The following is an 18,282-nucleotide window of genomic DNA, read 5'->3' as shown; positions in this document are numbered from 1 at the left end:
CTACCTAGAGCAATCTACACATTCAATGCAATCCCCATCAAAATACCACCCACTTTTTTCAAAGAAATGGAACAAATAATCCTAAAATTTGTATGGAACCAGAAAAGCCCCCGAATAGCCAGAGGAATGTTGAAAAAGAAAAGCAAAGCTGGCGGCATCACAATTCCGGACTTCCAGCTCTATTACAAAGCTGTCATCATCAAGACAGTATGGTACTGGCACAAAAACAGACACATAGATCAATGGAACAGAATCAAGAGCCCAGAAATGGACCCTCAACTCTATGGTCAACTCATCTTTGACAAAGCAGAAAGAATGTGCAATGGAAAAAAGACAGTCTCTTCAACAAATGGTGCTGGGAAAATTGGACAGCCACATGCAGAAGAATGAAACTGGACCATTTCCTTACACCACACACAAAAATAGACTCCAAATGGTTGAAAGACCTCAGTGTGAGACAGGAGTCCATCAAAATCCTAAAGGAGAACACAAGCAGCAACCTCTTCGACCTCAGCCGCAGCAACTTCTTCCTAGAAACATCACCAAAGGCAAGGGAAACAAGGGCAAAAATGAACTATTGGGACTTCATCAAGATAAAAAGCTTTCGCACAGCAAAAGAAACAGTCAACAAAACCAAAAGACAACCAACAGAATGGGAGAAGATATTTGCAAATGACATATCAGATAAAGGGCTAGATCTAAAATCTATAAAGAACTTATCAAACTCAACACCCAAAGAACAAAGAATCCAATCAAGAAATGGGCAGAAGACATGAACAGACATTTTTCCAAAGAAGACATCCAAATGGCCAACAGACACATGAAAAAGTGCTCAACATGGCTCGGCATCAGGGAAATCCAAATCAAAACCTCAATGAGATACCGCCTCACACCAGTCAGAATGGCTAAAATTAACAAGTCAGGAAATGACAGATGTTAGCGGGGATGCAGAGAAAGGGGAATCCTCTACACTCTTGGTGGGAATGCAACCTGGTGCAACCACTCTGGGAAACAGTATGGAGGTTCCTCAAAAAGTTGAAAATAGAGCTACCATATGATCCAGCAATTGCACTACTGGGTATTTACCCAAAGATACAAATGTAGGGATCCAAAGGGGTACGTGCACCCCGACGTTTATAGCAGCAGCGTCCACAATAGCCAAACTGTGGAAAGAGCCAAGATGTCCATCGACAGATGAATGGATAAAGAAGATGTGGTATATATATACAATGGAATATTATGCAGCCATCAAAAGGAATGAGATCTTGCCATTTGCAACGACGTGGATAGAACTGGAGGGTGTTATGCTGAGCGAAATAAGTCAGTCAGAGAAAGACATGTATCATATAACCCCACTGATATGAGGAATTCTTAATCTCAGGAAACAAACTGAGGGTTGCTGGAGTGGTGGGGGGTGGGAGGGATGGGGTGGCTGGGTGATAGACATTGGAGAGGGTATGTGCTATGGTGAGCGTTGTGAATTGTGCAAGACTGTTGAATCACAGATCTGTACCTCTGAAACAAATAATGCAATATATGTTTAAAAAAAAAAAGAAGATAGCCGGAGGGGAAGAATGAAGAGGGGGAAATCGGAGCGGGAGACAAACCATGAGAGACAATGGACTCTGAAAAACAAACTGAGGGTTCTAGAGGGGTGGGGGGTGGGAGGATGGGTTAGCCTGGTGATGGGTATTAAAGAGGGCACGTTCTGCATGGAGCACCGGGTTTTATGCACAAACAATGAATCATGGAACACTACATCAAAAACTAATGATGTAATAATGTATGGTGATTAACATAACAATAAAAAATTTTTAAAAATAAATAAAATAAAATCTTTTTTAAAATGCCTAAAAAAAAAAAAGACTTCACCTTTACTTCAAAGTTCACTTCCTTTTTTTCTGAAACCTGCCCCTTAAGTTTTCTTAGAGCCTATTAATAATGAAGTAATGCAGAAAACAAAGAGTGCTTTTGCTCCTTTCTGTCCTTTTTTAAAAAGGATATTACCATCAATGACTGGGAAGTTCAGAACTTTTATATTTACCACAAAAGAGTCTCATAAATAAATTCAATAAAGCAAAAGCTTAAATCAGCACAGAAAACTCGGGTGGAATGAGTCATGACCTGGACTGCACCAATGGGGAAAACAATCAACACAAAATTTTAAAACCAGAAGGTATTCCTTTATTTTCCTAATCAACCAGGCTAGAAAGAAATACTTGCACATGGATTCTAGAGAGAAATAATATCTGCTTTGCACAGAATTTAAGAGCTAAAAGGGCCTTAGAAATCATTTATACCGATCATCTCATTGTGTTGGTTGAAACTGAAGCCCAAAGAGGGTTAAAGAAGGAAATAGTGAATTCACCAAGCTCATCAAGAACCTCAAGAAGACATTTAAGTTAAATAATAGATAAGAAAATATGCATGCCTCTGACCTAACTAAGGGCCAGGTTCAACAGCATAAAATACAGAAATGAAATAAAAAGCAAATAGTAACCAAAGAGAAACATCTTGTTCTAGCAAGAAAAACTGTCCTCTAGCTTCCTTGCCTAAGAGTTGAAAAAAATCCTAGCACATCAAATCTGATTCACTAGGTAGTTCTTTTTACCCTTTTTTGATACAAGTTCCCATTATTCTACATGACTCTGACCATTCTAACTTTTGTTTCCTCAATGAGATGCATATTTTGGGGCTTCAATTATACTATATACGGTTTGCAAAAGCAGAGACTGTGTCATTATCTTTTGTATAACTCCAGAGTATATCTAGTTTGATAATATATTCATAGAGAGTCTTAACCAATGCTTAGTGAATTAATATATAATCTAATACAACCAGTTCTCCTATATTAGATCTCCTTTGTTTAATTTTCATTAGAAGTTACGCTCAAAGGGAATTTCTGACTGATATATTTTATGGTTCCTTTCTCCAAGTCAAAAGCTATACAGCAGGCTTTATATATTTATTTGCTTAATAAATTATTGTTCACAGAAGTGATTATGGAAAACTATAACAGGGGCTGCATAAGTAGGGAGTTTGAGGAGTAAGAATAGGTAGAACATTCAAAGGTAACATTAATGGAAAGAATAAAATACTAGTAATTTTCTAAAACTTTAGAATATTTACATACAAGATGAATTAGTAAAACAAGTAAGTTCATAGAAGCCCATCCTATTTAATACTTTTATAATTGTCCCCCAAAATGGGATTGAGAAAGTACACATCAGGATTGGACACAGGGAGGGCTGTCAACCCCATAGAAAATAAGACTTGAGCTCAAAGTAATCTTTAGATAAATATTCATTTAAAAAGGATAAAATAGTAAGGAGTTTAAAAATAAACTTAATAATACAATTAAACCAACAATGATAGAAAATAGGAAAAGATTAGCAAACAGAACACAGAATAATAATCTGAAAATGAAACAGCAGATATCTTATTTAAAACATATTCATTATATAAGAACAAGTAACAAAAGTATATTACTTCCAAATAGGAATGTAATTTTTTTATTCTAAAAGTAATGGTCAGGGACGCCTGGATGGCTCAGTCAGTTAAGTGCCCAACTCTTGATTTCAGCTCAGGTCATGATCTCAGGGTCATGAAATGAACCCCCACATTGGGCTCCACACTGGGTGTGGAGCCCACTTAAGATTCTCTCTCTTTCCCTCTGCCTCTCCCCCCACCACACACGCATTCTTGCTCTCTCTAAAACAAAAAAAAGGAACGGTCAAACACTTATCACTGAGAATTCTCACTAATAGGTATTTGTTTGATAATTGCATATTTTAAAAGGTCACACACAAAATGAAAAGGACTCAGAAAATCAGCAACAAAAAGTCTAATGGTCCAATGAATCAAGATTAAGTATTGGGCTATTTTTAAAACTAGAAAATTGAGACATGTTATAATTGTCAAAAAGTATATAAGCATTAAAAAATATGGAAAAAATATACAAAGCAGTATGTGAAGGGAGATGAAAAACAGGGCTAAAACTTATTAAGCTACTCTTATAAGCTTAGCTTATAGGCTGGTCTTTTTATGAGGTAGGCACTTGATTTGCAGTATTTGTGTGGGTGTGTGAATGCACACGTGCACACATATATATACATACATACACACATATGAGTGTGTGTATATGTATGTATACACACACACATATATGTATACACACGCTCATATGTATATATATGAGTGATTTTTTTAAACTCATTTAATCCTTAACAATAACCCAGAAAGGAATTAATATTATCATTATTCAGATGTAGAAACTGAAGCTAAGATTGTCCAGTCTTCCATGGCTTCAAATGACACAGCTGGGATACAAACAAGCTCACCTGAATCTTAGATCAATTAAGAAAATAAGCACTTTCTCCCATCTCTAGAAGATACAATTCTTAAATTATATCAGAAAATACTTAGTTTATATAAAGAAGAAACTTTTTTTTTTTTAAGATTTTTATTTATTTATTTGACAGAGAGAGAGACAGTGAGAGAGGGAACATAAGCAGGGGGAGTGATAGAGGGAGAAGCACGCTTCCTGCTGAACAAGGAGCCCGATGTGGGGCTCGATCCCAAGACCCTGGGATCATGACCCGAGCTGCAGGCAGATGCTTAACAACTGAGCCACTCAGGTGCCCCCAGAAAAGTTACTTCTTGATATGTGCCAAATCCAGATAGATACGACATTAAAACAATAATAATAAATAAATAATAATGTTTCCAATGTTTTAAGCATTCACCTGCTTTCTAGACCAGACTAAGTAAAGATAGTCCTAACCTAAATAACCTAAATAACCCTGTTAGAATTATGCCTTTAGGGGCGCCTGGGTGGCTCAGTCATTAAGCGTCTGCTTTCAGCTCAGGTCATGATCCCAGGGTCCTGGGATCGAGCCCCGCATCGGGCTCCCTGCTCAGCGGGAAGCCTGCTTCTCCCTCTCCCACTCCCCCTGCTTGTGTTCCCACTCTGGCTGTCTTTCTCTCTGTCAAATAAATAAAACCTTTAAAAAAAAAAAAAAAAGAATTATGCCTTTATAATTCTAGGTGATCTATATATAGCAGCTGTAGGACTTATGCTTAAATAGTTTTAGCAAGAATCAATAAAACTGTACAGGAATTGTACAAAAACCATTAATTAACCTTAAAAATTTTTCAAATAAAATTCAGTACAAATTACCATCATTTTAACACATGGAGTTTTAAGGGTAGAGTAAGGGACAAAGGGCTGAGAAAAAGGAGAAAGCAAGTCCCGTTTTCTTCCACATTTGGTGGCTCGCTTTAATGCTCTTCCCACCAATAACTTGTTATAAAATTATTGATAAAATTCCAAAGACCAATATTCTCAAACATTCAGCCGAGAGACAAGACAGCAAAAATGGCTAAAAAAAATACAAAATGAAATGTAAGACATACCTGAGATATATCATCAAGTTGAGGTTTTCCATAAAGGCTGGAAAGACTCTCTGCTCGCATGAGATACTCTGCTGTTCTTCTCTTCACAGCTTCTCGACGGGTCGGGCTTGACTCTCCTAAAAGGAGAAAGCAAAGCCAGGACATGTGAAAAATAAATTTTCTTTTATCCAATCTGAAGATTAACTTTTTACCCAGTTCATCACTTGTTCACATTTCTAACTAAAAAGAAGAGAGATTCAAAATTGGAACAGACATCAAAGTTATTAGTATTAGCAAGGTCTAAATATTACCACCGTAAATTTGATTTATCCAAATTCAGAAATTTTCCTAGTTAAATATATAGAGAGAACTTGATACCTTTTATAGGAGGTATTGATATAAAAGAAATGTAGTATAAAAAAGCTCTGCAAACAGAAAACTAGCCTAGTCCAGGCAGTATGCAATTCCAATTCAACAAATTGGGACTAAATGCAGTAGATGTGTAGTAAGGGCCACGACATGGATTTGATATGCTCTAAAAGTACCACCAAACTGGAGAATAAAATTACTTAGAGTAACTCTAAAGTCACTCTGATTTTTGTAAGCTTCATGGTTTTTTCATTAACAACGAATCGTCATCCACCTTACGACTGAAAATAAGGATGTAACTGAAATGTATGTTAACCAACTGGAATTAAAATAAAAACGTTTAAAAAAGAGAAAAAAAATAATGTAATTGAAATCCCTGTAATATATAATTATAGGAAAATGAACAAGTCATTGACCCTGTCTGTCTCTGTTTCTCTAAACAAAGGGTATCCAAAGAACTCAAGACCTCGAAAAAGAGGTGGTCTAGCCCATGAAGGAAGTACTGGGCTCTCTCCTCTCTAGACTGGAATGATCCTAAGCTTTTACCCATTTTATATACCTGACTGTGATACAACACTTCGTTTGAAGAAAGGACTCCATGACTGAAAGTTTGAAAACCCTTGTACTATATGATCTCTAAGGCTCCTTTCATAATATTCTATACATTCACGACTCATTTTTATCAAAGCACTTCATACACAGTACTTTTCTGCATTTTCTGAATGAAGTTAACCAAAAAGCAAGTATCATACAGTGGAAAGTGCCCTTGATTACATTCTGGAAACCATGGTTATCTAAATTCTGGCTCTGCCTCTCACTAGTCATGTGACCTATGATAAATCATCTCAACTCTCTGACCCTCCTCCTCATTCTCTAAATATATACTTCAAATGACTGCAGAGATTAAAGGAGACTATACATAAAAGACACCACAACAAAGACAGTTGTATACAAGAAGCACTAAATTGCAAAGGTTTTCAATCTTGGCTTCTCTCTAAACCAAATCCTACAAAATAACGTTCCTGTGTTGCTGAAGTGAACTGAACTGAATTATAGTAAAGCAGGTATTTTCCCCCCAAAGACTACTAGTAGAAAACCCTTATTTCTGCCTAGAATAGCATCTTCTATTTCTTCTGGGTAATGGCCCTTACTTCTCCCCTTTGTAGCCCTCCACCTCTCCACTTCCACTACCAGCCCTTAACAAGGTGGTGTGAAAGAGAACTGCATTCATGTTTCAGATCTCTGTCCCTCTGCCCCCTACTAGTCAGTCAAGGGTGAGTCCTCTGTCACAAGCTGGACCAATGACAGAACCCCACCCTCTTGGCCACAGTTGGAAAAGGGAGGAATTGGCCCAACACAAACTGGGCCAATCAGTCCCTCTCTGCTATTGACGCTGGAAATAAGAGGACTGGGAACTGCCAGCAGCCTTAGTTTCTGCCAATGCGCAAAGAACCAACCAGAAAGAGGGACTTTAACAGAGAGAAGCAGTTATGAGAGACAAAAAAAGGAATCCTGGTGTGACTGGGGTCCCAGATTTCAGCGGAAGCTACATTCCTGCCATTCTTTGCCTACTGTAGCTCAAATGTGAATTTTCTCACATGCAAACCGAAGAATCCAGACTGAATAGAGCCCTCAAAGAAAAAGAGCAAGCAAATTGGAATTGCAATTTTGCTAAAAAAAAAAAAAAATCCTTCCTTTCACAGTTTTTACATTACTATTCCATCTCTTCTCTGCTTTATGAGTAACTCAAAAATATAACTAGTCTTGCGGGCAAGAATCTCTATCACTTCTTAACCATGGAATAGTCTACATTTATTAACTCTCCAACTCCTCAAACTTCAATTAAAATTAAAATATCAGTATGATTCCTGCCTCTGTTCTTAAAATTCACTGAGTTTCTAAACCCAATCTTTTATTTTTATACAATGTATCTGTGAAAGTGACCTAAGTAATTGAAACATGTTGTGAAGGTAAAATGTGCCACATAAATAAGAAACATTCATTATTTCTACACATTACTCCTCCTTTAGTTTTGAGTTTACTGTTCATGAACTCTGCTACTTCCATTATCATGAGCACTTCTCATTGCAGGTTCTACCTTTCATGCCCTAATTTAAATCTCCCACTTAAAATTTCTGATTCAGCATAGGCTAAACTGTAATAGAAACTATGGCAATTTAGTTTTTTAACTCAGTGTGATTACAAGCTTTAACACAACTTCAAAATTTGCTTTATTCAAAAAAATTAATTTGTCTCCCAAAATAATATGAAATTCAAAACTGCCAAGACTATGGAGCACCTAATTCAAGCTAGAGTTAAAACCACAGTTTGTAATCAAATCATTGTTTTTTAAACTTTGGGTATCTCTGCTGCTTTCTAGGCAGTCTCCATAGTAACAGAGAAACAAGAACCGGAAGCCAGCAGTTGAAATGGACTCCTGCTGCTGACAGTGGTTCTGCTTCCATGGAAACAACAATGAAGTGATGGAATACTGAAGGCTTTTTAAAAGTAACCTTAAATATACATACTATGACTCCTTCCCTACCAGCCCCTTAAAAGTAGGTCACAACCACTGCTGATCAATAGTAGCGGCCAAGGATGAAAATCACCTCTTGCAGATTTCTACTGCTGGACACTTACTGAGGTTTGTGAAGTACTAGGAAGAAAAGATTAATCTATGGATTTCCAGAATAATTTTAACTGATCAAATTATTGATAAATATGACTTTAAACAGATATCAACTGATTAAAAATTTTCCATCAACTCTAACCTTAATTTCTTAATCTTCATGTTAAGACACACACACAGCCCATAATGAATATTTTTCAAGGAAAATTAGGTTATCTGGAATTCAACTTTTAATCCCATATTGGGTCATGTAACCATTATTTCTTCAGTATTATATCCAGGTAGACACTTAATAAATGCTTTTAAAAATGGATACATATTTTACATTCCATCTAAAGATAAACCAGTACCTTCATCAAGTTTCTCTACATTTCTGTTAATAATTTGGATACAGTAAGAGTTTCCACCAGGCTCTGGCATTCAAAAGAAAAAACCTACTCTCATTATTTACTAACCTTTATGTCAAAAAGTTCCACTGTACCAGAAAAAACGTCTTATGTATATTGTGTCAACCTTATCAATTTCTGATCAGGAGAGAGGATGGATATAGGGTGATTACAGAGTATGATCTGTGAAAGAATAGGGTGTAGCTGAACAGAAATGAGAAAGTCCAAAGCTGTCCCTGAAATTTTTAGAAACACTGCACTGACTATCCTGCGTGTGTCTGAGCACCAACTCTGACTTAAGTTACTAAGTTTTATAGAAGGCACAGTCTATAGATAATGGAATCATGAAATTCTAATTTATTTAAGAAGCCATCACCACTTGGCACTCCTTCATAATATTAAATCCTGTTTATAAGAGATATATTACCTTCCTTATTTAACTGAGGAACTTAAGGCTCAGGAATGTGGAATGTCTTTCTTAGCAAAGTTAATATGAGACTAAACTGAAACCAGGTCTTATGATACCATGCTTCAGATGACTGAATTTGAAGTGGATTGCGCTACTGTTACTGAGTAGAACAAGAAAAATACAGAGCATGGGATAAGTACGAGTGAGTATGGGAACAAAGATGAAGAGAAAATAAGCATAGCATAAGAGTTGAGATGGGAGCCTATCAGACAAGATAGCAGAATACAATCAGACAGAAAGAGACTGAGATGACAGACAAGGACACAAGAAAATTAGAGCTACAAAGGGGTATAAATTTCACACTGTGTGAAAGAGAATGGGCCTTTCTAAGAAAAAATGGTCTCTCAAAACATCCTTGTTACCCAAGGATTTCTTTGGAAAACACGGGCCTTTTCTCATCTACCCACAAAAAAACCAAAAGGCGTTTTTATTCACAGAACTAGTGAAAATCAGTTTCACAAACTAGAATAAAAAGTAGTTCTTCCAATTCTGCTGTTCTACCCTTAGCCACCAAAAAGAATATTGCAAATGCCTAATCACTGGTTCAACAAAAGAAAAGCAATGCTGAAGGAAAAATTAACAATGCTAGACTACTTGAAAGTAAATACGTATTTTACGGAAAATTTTAAGGGATTTTTAAGAGTATTTTGACTATACCTGATTTTTGCTACTCGCACAGAATTTAATCCCCACATAAGACTCTACTTAGGCACATCTTATATTCTTATCTCTATTTCTCTACTCCAACAAACACTCTCCAATAGCCCCTCTGCCACTGTATTCTTGGTCAAACATGCCAGGTTTTTAACTCAGATTTATCACATTAGAAAGAACATTCAAATCAATGTGGGTTTGAGGGAATGAGTTTTTGTTTATTGGTGCTTCTTTTTTTTTTAAACAACTTTAGTAACATAAAAAAAAATATGCCTGTTTGAGATGGCCTTGGTGGTTACAGTTGCTTTTTTTTTTTTTTTTAGTGTTGATTTATTATAGTTAATGGGTTTTTTGTTCTTTTCAGGTATAGCCTACCATTTCTGACTTATGCTAAGCGTTCTGACAACAAAAGGCAACCTTGAGAAAAACAGTAATTTATGGTTCTACATGTTTACCACAACTGGGGCCATCAGCCTCTCCACATAGAACAAAACCCGGTCAGTCAGGGAATCTGCATCCCATTTGCATTTAACCAAACCCATACTAATGTCTTTTCAAAACCAAGTGTTATGTGACCCTCTAGAAGTTCAAAAAGTCACCAAAGAATAGTAAAAGCAAAAGTCATAATAATATTCATGTCCAGGCATTGCCTCAATTATGACTGCCTTCAATGCTGTTTAGCAGTTTTCCTATCAGTTAATACTGAATGAAAACTAAAACATCATTAAATCAGAGTGTTAAATGCCTACAGAGACAGTCTTCTCTTAGATTTAATAATTTTTTTCCTGCCTAACCCATTTTAAAATTGTTTTGCAATAAAGGGGAGTACCCAAAACATTAATTATTCAATCCTTTCATAAGAACATTGCCTGGCCAGTCTCTTTGTGACACTAAACTCTTGTCCAGATAGGTAGATACATACATAGATACATAATCAATCCCCTAAGTATCCCTTATACTGTAATCAGTAGCTTCTAAAAGATTAAGATAAGAAGTTTAAAAAGAACTAGAGATATATTAAAGGAAAAAGGAATGAAGAATTAAAACCTAGGAGCTAAAATTTTGCCTTCTGAGATGGAATAAAAATAAGATAAGGGAAAATATGGAAAAGAAACTCCACATAAACTAAGAATTCTTTTATCTGCTATACTAGTAAATATGAAAAGTCCCCCAAACCCCACAAAGGCTTTTTGCTCATTTCTTTTACTGGCTATAAGAGACAGCTTAAGTAGCAAATCCATGGAAGGCTCTAAAGTCCAACAATTGTTTTCTTGATGTCATGATAATGGATCACATATTTTCCTTTGAGATGATGTCAAGTGATCAACAGAATTACTGACTATAAGCAGTTAATGCTTCTGAATCCTGAAGGTTTCACAGACTCCTTTAATGCATCCCCACCTTAAAAAATTAAACTGATTCAGTGTATACCAGAATTAGAACAGACTCCATTCCATCTCCAGATTTATTTAACATGAAGATAAATAGCTCCACATTTAAACAATTAAAAGAATGTGTCAAGCAATACACCCACAGTATATCACATGTGAAGGCCATATCAGGATAACAAAGAAAATCCTCCCCAGGAAGTAAGGAAGCCACCAGGGTGAAAAAGTTCTCCGCAACCACATATTCCTGCTCCTCCTATCACCTTCAGAAAGAAAGATGCCCAACAGTTACCGAGCATCTATTATGTTCCAGACACAGTTATCTCAATGTTTACAGCCATTTCAGTGTTGTCACAGAAACCTCACATATAGAAGACCCTCCAAAAAATTTTGTTTAATAAATGAATGGAAAAGCAAATGAATGATTTTGCACCAATACTACATGGTCTGATAACAACACCTTCATGCCTAGAGATGCTCCAATTACCTCTTCCTGTAACTTAGTGCCTTTCTTGAACTTAGTTAAAATAAATGCATTTCAGAAAATGTCTATAATTACTGTCTTTATCTTCTGTATAGGTGAAATCATAAGAAAGGAATATGGAGGAACACAGCACAGAAGTGGTATGGTTGGACTAAAAGGACAATTTACATTTTTATTTAGTTTTATGAAAAATTGTCATGACAGCATCAGTGAGGGAAACACAAGCACAGATATTCTACTTAACTGTAAACCACTGTGTTAAACAGAATGAAGTCTATGAACTTTTTATTGTTTGACAATTACAATTTTGGAAAATCAATATGCCTGTACAATGATCTGGTTATTTTTCAAAAGAAACACACTTTGAGACCACTAATGGCGACACAGTAAGCTTATGAGAAAAAGCAGATTTACGTTTTCAGTACTTCCTAAAAGAGAATAAACTCAACTTCTGTGTAATTTACATAAGACTCAATGTTTAATTATTAAGGTTGACTTAAGCTGTAAGTTATATAAAACTATGTAACTCAAGTAATTATGAAATAATGATTGACTCCACAAAGTGCCTAATACCTGCTAGTATTGAAGTAGCAGTTTTCCATTTAGGGTTTTTTAGTTTGGTTTGGTTCACCTGAAAATACATTTCTTCTGAGCAGAATTAAGGCTTTTTCCAGTAATCACAGGAATTAAATCAACCCTCTCATTTTAATGTTTTTAAACTGTGTTGCTACAGATACAAAAATGTGGGGATACTGATGACCGAGACCATCTAGTAAAAAACCCTTCGAGAATCCTCATCTCTTTCTCTGCTTTTGCAACAGAGCAGCTGTGCCTCACACAGATTCACATGAATGAAAATATTTAGACGAGAAACCACCCACTTAGTTTATTTTCCATACGACTTTCCTGTAATTATTTTGTAAACTGTTCACACAACAATACATAAAAACATCTGCAAAAACAGGTAATTAATGTGTCAAGCCAAACTAATGCATTTTTTATGGTGTCCATGCTTCGTCAACTGTAATTATAACTCTTTTTTAAGCAAATGATGATGTGTTTGTTGCAATGTGCAAGTGGTTATTTTAGATGCTCTGTTTACTGTTCATACAATCTGAATATAAAACTCCACAGCTACTTTACCCTACATCAATGTTTTACCTAGCTTCTTCTTTTTTTTTTTTTTTTTTTTGCAGAAGCAGGAATGTGGTTCTCTTTTCCAAGCTATAATTTCCAGTAAACACTTTTGTCATTAAAACATGAAACTCTCAACATAAAAGTTAACACCAAAATAACCAATTCAAGAAACATCTGACAGAAAACAATTCACCCAGACCTTCTTCCTGCAGTTGTAAACCTATGGGAAATACAGCACTTTAAGCCCATCAGCTGCAGGATACCAAGCCTCCTGAATATCATTTAAGTTTAGAAGGCTCGTTATTGGTTTTTAATGTATAATATCTATTCCATCTAGACCCACCAGACACATATATGTTTGACATGAGACCAACAAGTGAAGAAACAAATCCTGCTCAAAATATATTGTTTCATATTCATATGTGTTGGTTCTAACTAAAGAAAAGGTCATCATCATTATTATTACTATTACTATTATGCACTTACTAATATTGCATACCAATAATCATCCTCAAATGGACATTCCTGAAGGCCCAAGTTTTCTGGTCTCCAAAGCTAATAAAATCTAAAAGGAAGGAAGCAGCAGAACCCTTTAATATTTTTGTAAGTTCCTTCCTCTTTTTAAAAAAGGCAATTTTTAAAACATCTATGATGGTTACCTGTAGTACAGAAAAATCCTAATAAAGAATTCTTAGGAAACAAGGTTTTATGTTTATTTTCACAACTAAATTTATTAGAAATAGTGTAGAATTAACCCTGCTGGGTCCAAACTTATGTAGCTCCTCATTTGGATACAAATATTTCTAAACTGAGCTATTCCGTTCTTCCCTTGAATATTAGCTACTGTGATATGCTAAAAGTGCCTGTCTATCCCCACCTTGTTCCCAACTAGAACATGAGCAAAGTATTACAGCAAATCAAGTAACAGTTTCCCAGCTGCCAAGCTTTAATTTTAGGTCAAATGCTTATTTTGCAGAATTTGGGGTTGGGTCTGATCAAAACAGAACAGAGTTCCTGTTCCAAGGATGCTAGAATAGGAAAGACATGACTAAGACCAGGTAAGGGAATAGGATGGAAGCTTATTTATTAAAGCTAGAAACCAAACTCAGGGTCAGATAAGCAAGAAGTCTCAACACTGAGTCCCACTACTTAGAGTCATTACTACAAATATAATAATTATAATAATAAATACAATTAATGCGGGGTGCCTGGGTGGCTCAGCCAGTGGAGCAACTGACTCTTGGGTTACGGCTTGGGTCATGATCTTGCAGTCATGGGACTGAGCCCCATGTTGGGTCAGAGTTTGCTTCAGATTCTCTCGTCCTCTTCCCCTCCCTTTGCCCCCGCCCACATGTGCTTTCTCTCTCTAAAATAAATAAATAAGTAAAATCTTTTTTAAAAATACAATTAATGCCATTTCAAACAGCTGAATTCAACACGTTGTCAAACCTTTGGGACATATAGACTAATGTCTGTGCAGAGTACTGATATACCTAGACAGAAGACATTTTAAACCTATTTGGTATTTTCAAGAGCTACTTTCATGCATCCTAGCTGTTTACTACACATACTTTGGAATTCAACTTATTTATCACCTCCTGCAAAAGCTTTCCCTATAAGCCTTCTCCTTCTCCCTGGTCAAGTGCCTATTTATATGGATTTATAGAGTCATTCTCATTCAAAATATTTATAGAGAATTTCCTATGTAACAGGCACTGTGCTAGAAAATACAATGAATGAGAAAATACCTTGCCTTCAAGGATATTACAAGTAAAGAGATATTCATTCAATAACTGCACAAATAATTATTTCATTGTAAATATGATAAGTACTTGAAGCAAAACAGTGTGCAATGACAGCAAAGTTCAGAAAGTCTATTCTGGTGTGAACAGAGGTGAAAAAAGGTTCCCTTGAGGAAACACCATTGAAACTGAGACCTGATGAACAAGAAGGAAATATCAATTGAAAAGGTACATTAAAGCACTCAAACAGACCCCAGCTTGTGTGAAAGTTCAACCATGGGAAGGGCCGTGGTGCCTTCCAAGAGGTAAAAAAAGGCCACTGTGGCTAAAAAAGAATAAGTGAATAGGACTGGTTCAATATGAGCCTGGAGAGAAAGTCAGAAACCAAACCACTCATAGCCTGATAGACCATAATATCTTTGGATTTTATCCTCAAAGTAATGAGTTTAATGCAAGAAAGTGACATGATTAGAGTCTATTTTCAAAAGGTCAGCTAGGCTCGGTAGAGACAGAATGGTTTAGAATCAAGGAAGAAAGACAAGGAATCATCAAATATTTTTTAACAATAAAAACATAAAAACTAACAAAATCAAACAGAAATTCTGGAATTAAAAATTAACAGCACACTGAGCTGAAAAAAAAAAGAATCAGCAAATTTGAAGATACATGAGTAAACATTATCCACTCTGAATAAAATTAAACAATAAAAAAGGAAAGGGGGGCCAGCCTAAGACCACCTGTTGATAGCATCAAGCACACCAACATATATATAATGCAGTTCACGAAATAGAAAAGGGGGAGAAAAAGGCAGAAAAAGCCAAAAAACTTCCCAAATTGATGAACATTGATCTACATATCCAAGAAGATTATCAAATACCAAGAATACAACACCAAGAAGGATAAGCTCAAAGAGATCCACATCTCAACACATAATAGCCGAACTATCAAAAGCCAAAACAGAAAATCTTAAAAGAAGCAAAAGATAAACTCATTTCTTCTCCGAACTGATTTAAAGGATAAGTCCATTTAAACAATAATTATAAGACTACAGTGTAGAGCTTATACAAAAATGTAACATATATGATAATACTAGCGAAAAGATGTAAGAAGGGAAAAAGCTATACTGAAGTAAAGTTTTCTATATATTACTAGAATTCAGGTAATTTTACTCTTAAGTACAATATTTTAAGTATTTATTGCTATAATCTTCAGAAAAACCACTATGGAAAATAAAACCTCAAAATGATATAGTCTACCAAAAAAAAAAAAAAAATGTACTTACCACACAAGAAGGCAGCAAAAAACGAAAAGGAGACATGTAGAAAATAGCAAAATGGCAAGCATAAATCCAACCACACTATTAAAAATATTGAATGTATATGGATTAAACATGCCAATCAAAAGGCAGAGATTATAAGGCTAGATTTTTTTTTAAAAAGATCCAACTGTATCCTGTCTACAGGAAACACACTTAGATTCAAAGAAACAAACATATTGAAAGTAAATAGCTTTACTAACACCCAACAAAACAGATTTTAAGAAAAACAAATGTCACTAGGGACAAAAACAGACACTTTATAATGTTAAAAGTTAAATTAATCAGAAAGATATAAATGTTATAAACATGCATGCATCTAATAAGAGTCCTAAAACAGATGAAGCAAAAACAGACAGAAATAAAAGGAGAATTTCAAGCTGAGTGAAAATGTAAACAACATAATTAAAATTTCTGATATATAGCAAAATCAGTACTTAGAAGGACTTTATAGCTTTAAAGACCTATGTTGAAAAGATCTCAAATCAATAACCTAAGCTTCCACCCCTTAAGATGAAACAAATCTAGCAATGAAGAGCAAACTACACAAAGAATGCAAAGGGAGAAGCAGAAACCAATTAAATAGAAAACTAAAAAAGAGAATACAAATGAAATCAAAAGTTGGTTATTTGAAAAGATGAAATTGATATTTATCTAGACCAACTAAAAAAAAAAAAAAAGACACCACAATCAAAATAATGAACATATCCATCACTCTCAATTAACAATTCTTTTTTTTTTTTTTTTAAGATTTTACTTATTTACTTGAGAGAGAAAGCACGAGACGGGGGGAGAGTCAGAGGGAGAACAGACTCCCCGCTGAGCAGGGAGCCCAATGCGGGACTGGATCTCAGCACCCTGGATCATGACCTGACTCGAAGGCAGATGCTTAACTGACTGAGCCACCCCAGGCACCCTCTTTTTTGGGGGGGGTATGGTAGGCTCCATACCCAATGTGGGGTTTGAACTCACAAACCCAAGATCAAGGGTCACATGCTCTACCGACTCAGAGAGCCAGGGACCCTACAGTTAACAATTCTTTATTTTGCCTTCATTTTTGAAATATATTTTCACTGGGTACAGAATTCACTTGACAGACTTTTTCTCTACATATGTTAAAGGTGTTAATCAACAGTCTTCTTGATTGCATTGTTTCTGACAAGAAATCTGACATCATTCTCATCTTCGTTCTTCTATCTGCGTCTGCCTGCTTTTAATTTTAAGATTTTCTCTTTAACACTGGCTTTGAGAAATTTGATTAGAATGTGCCTGGGTATAGGTTTTCATGTCTCTTATGCCTGGGGTTTGTTGAGTTTCTTGGTCCTGTAGATTATCTGCATCAAATTTGGAAAGCTTTCAGGCATTATTCACTCAAATAATACTCAGTCGCCCTCTTGCCCTCCCTCTTCAGGGGCTCCAATTACATGGAGAAAAAATTGTTATATAGCTTACTGATGTTATATTAATTTTTGCATCTCTGTTTCATTTTGGATAGTATCTATTGCTATGTCCTCCACTTCATTAATCCTTTCTTCTTCAATATCTAATCTGCCATTATTTTTCATTTCCCATACTGTAGCTTTCATTTCCAGAAGTTCAATTTGGGTCCTTTGTAAATCTTCCATTGCTCTACTTAACTCTACATAATTAATACATTTTTATTAAGTTGTAAAATCCTCATCTTTTCATTTTAACATCTGTGTCAATTCTGGGTGGATTCTGAATGACAGATTTTTTCCTCACTATGGGTCATATTTTTCCTGTTTTTTTTGAATAAATGGTGATTTTTTTATTAGATGCCAGCCATTGTGGATTTTCCCTTATTAGGTGGTAGATATCTTCTTATTCCTACAAATACTGAGCTTTGTTCTGGAATACAGTTATGATTCTTAGAAGCAGCTTATTAATCCTTTTGGGTCTTGTTTCTGAGATTTGTTAGGGTGGGTCTGGAGCAAACTATTATTCCACACTAATGGTGACTTTTGAATATTCTACCCAATGCCCCATGAAAGAGGTTTGCAAGACTACCCATTAGGAATAGACACTATTCCCAGCCCTGTGTGGGCACCCAGCATGTTTCCCCTAATCATTTCAGTGGATCCTTCTCTCACCTTGGGTCATTTCTCCACAGCCATGCACTAATCACTACTCCGTTAAGTATTCCAGGGGACAATGCAAATCTCTGTACAGCCATCTCCTCTCTAGATAAAACACTAGGCATTAAGCAATGCTCCTGCAAGCTCTAACTGCAAACTCTGCTTGGGTCTTGCTGGATTCAGCCCCATCTCCTCAACTTGGAGGTTTTGCCACAATTC

The 18,282-nt window shown here is 35.8% G+C and overlaps 1 protein-coding gene across 5 annotated transcripts in view; it reads right to left on the bottom strand.

Annotated features, from left to right (window-relative positions):
* RPS6KC1 (ribosomal protein S6 kinase C1) overlaps positions 1–18,282 on the bottom strand; it is a 246,129-nt gene that overhangs the window by 152,456 nt on the left and 75,391 nt on the right. For all 5 annotated transcript variants that reach the window (XM_032393179.1, XM_032393177.1, XM_032393178.1 and 2 more), the window contains one exon: positions 5,416–5,531. In XM_032393179.1, coding sequence (XP_032249070.1) covers positions 5,416–5,531 — 116 coding nt within the window. The remainder of the gene's footprint in view (positions 1–5,415; positions 5,532–18,282) is intronic.

This window comes from Phoca vitulina, unplaced genomic scaffold (genome assembly GCF_004348235.1).
Source record: "Phoca vitulina isolate PV1807 unplaced genomic scaffold, GSC_HSeal_1.0 scaffold71, whole genome shotgun sequence".
In the NCBI taxonomy this organism is placed as follows: domain Eukaryota; kingdom Metazoa; phylum Chordata; class Mammalia; order Carnivora; family Phocidae; genus Phoca; species Phoca vitulina.
Note: the sequence above shows the minus strand (reverse complement) of the source record. Positions and strands in the feature narration are given on the sequence as shown.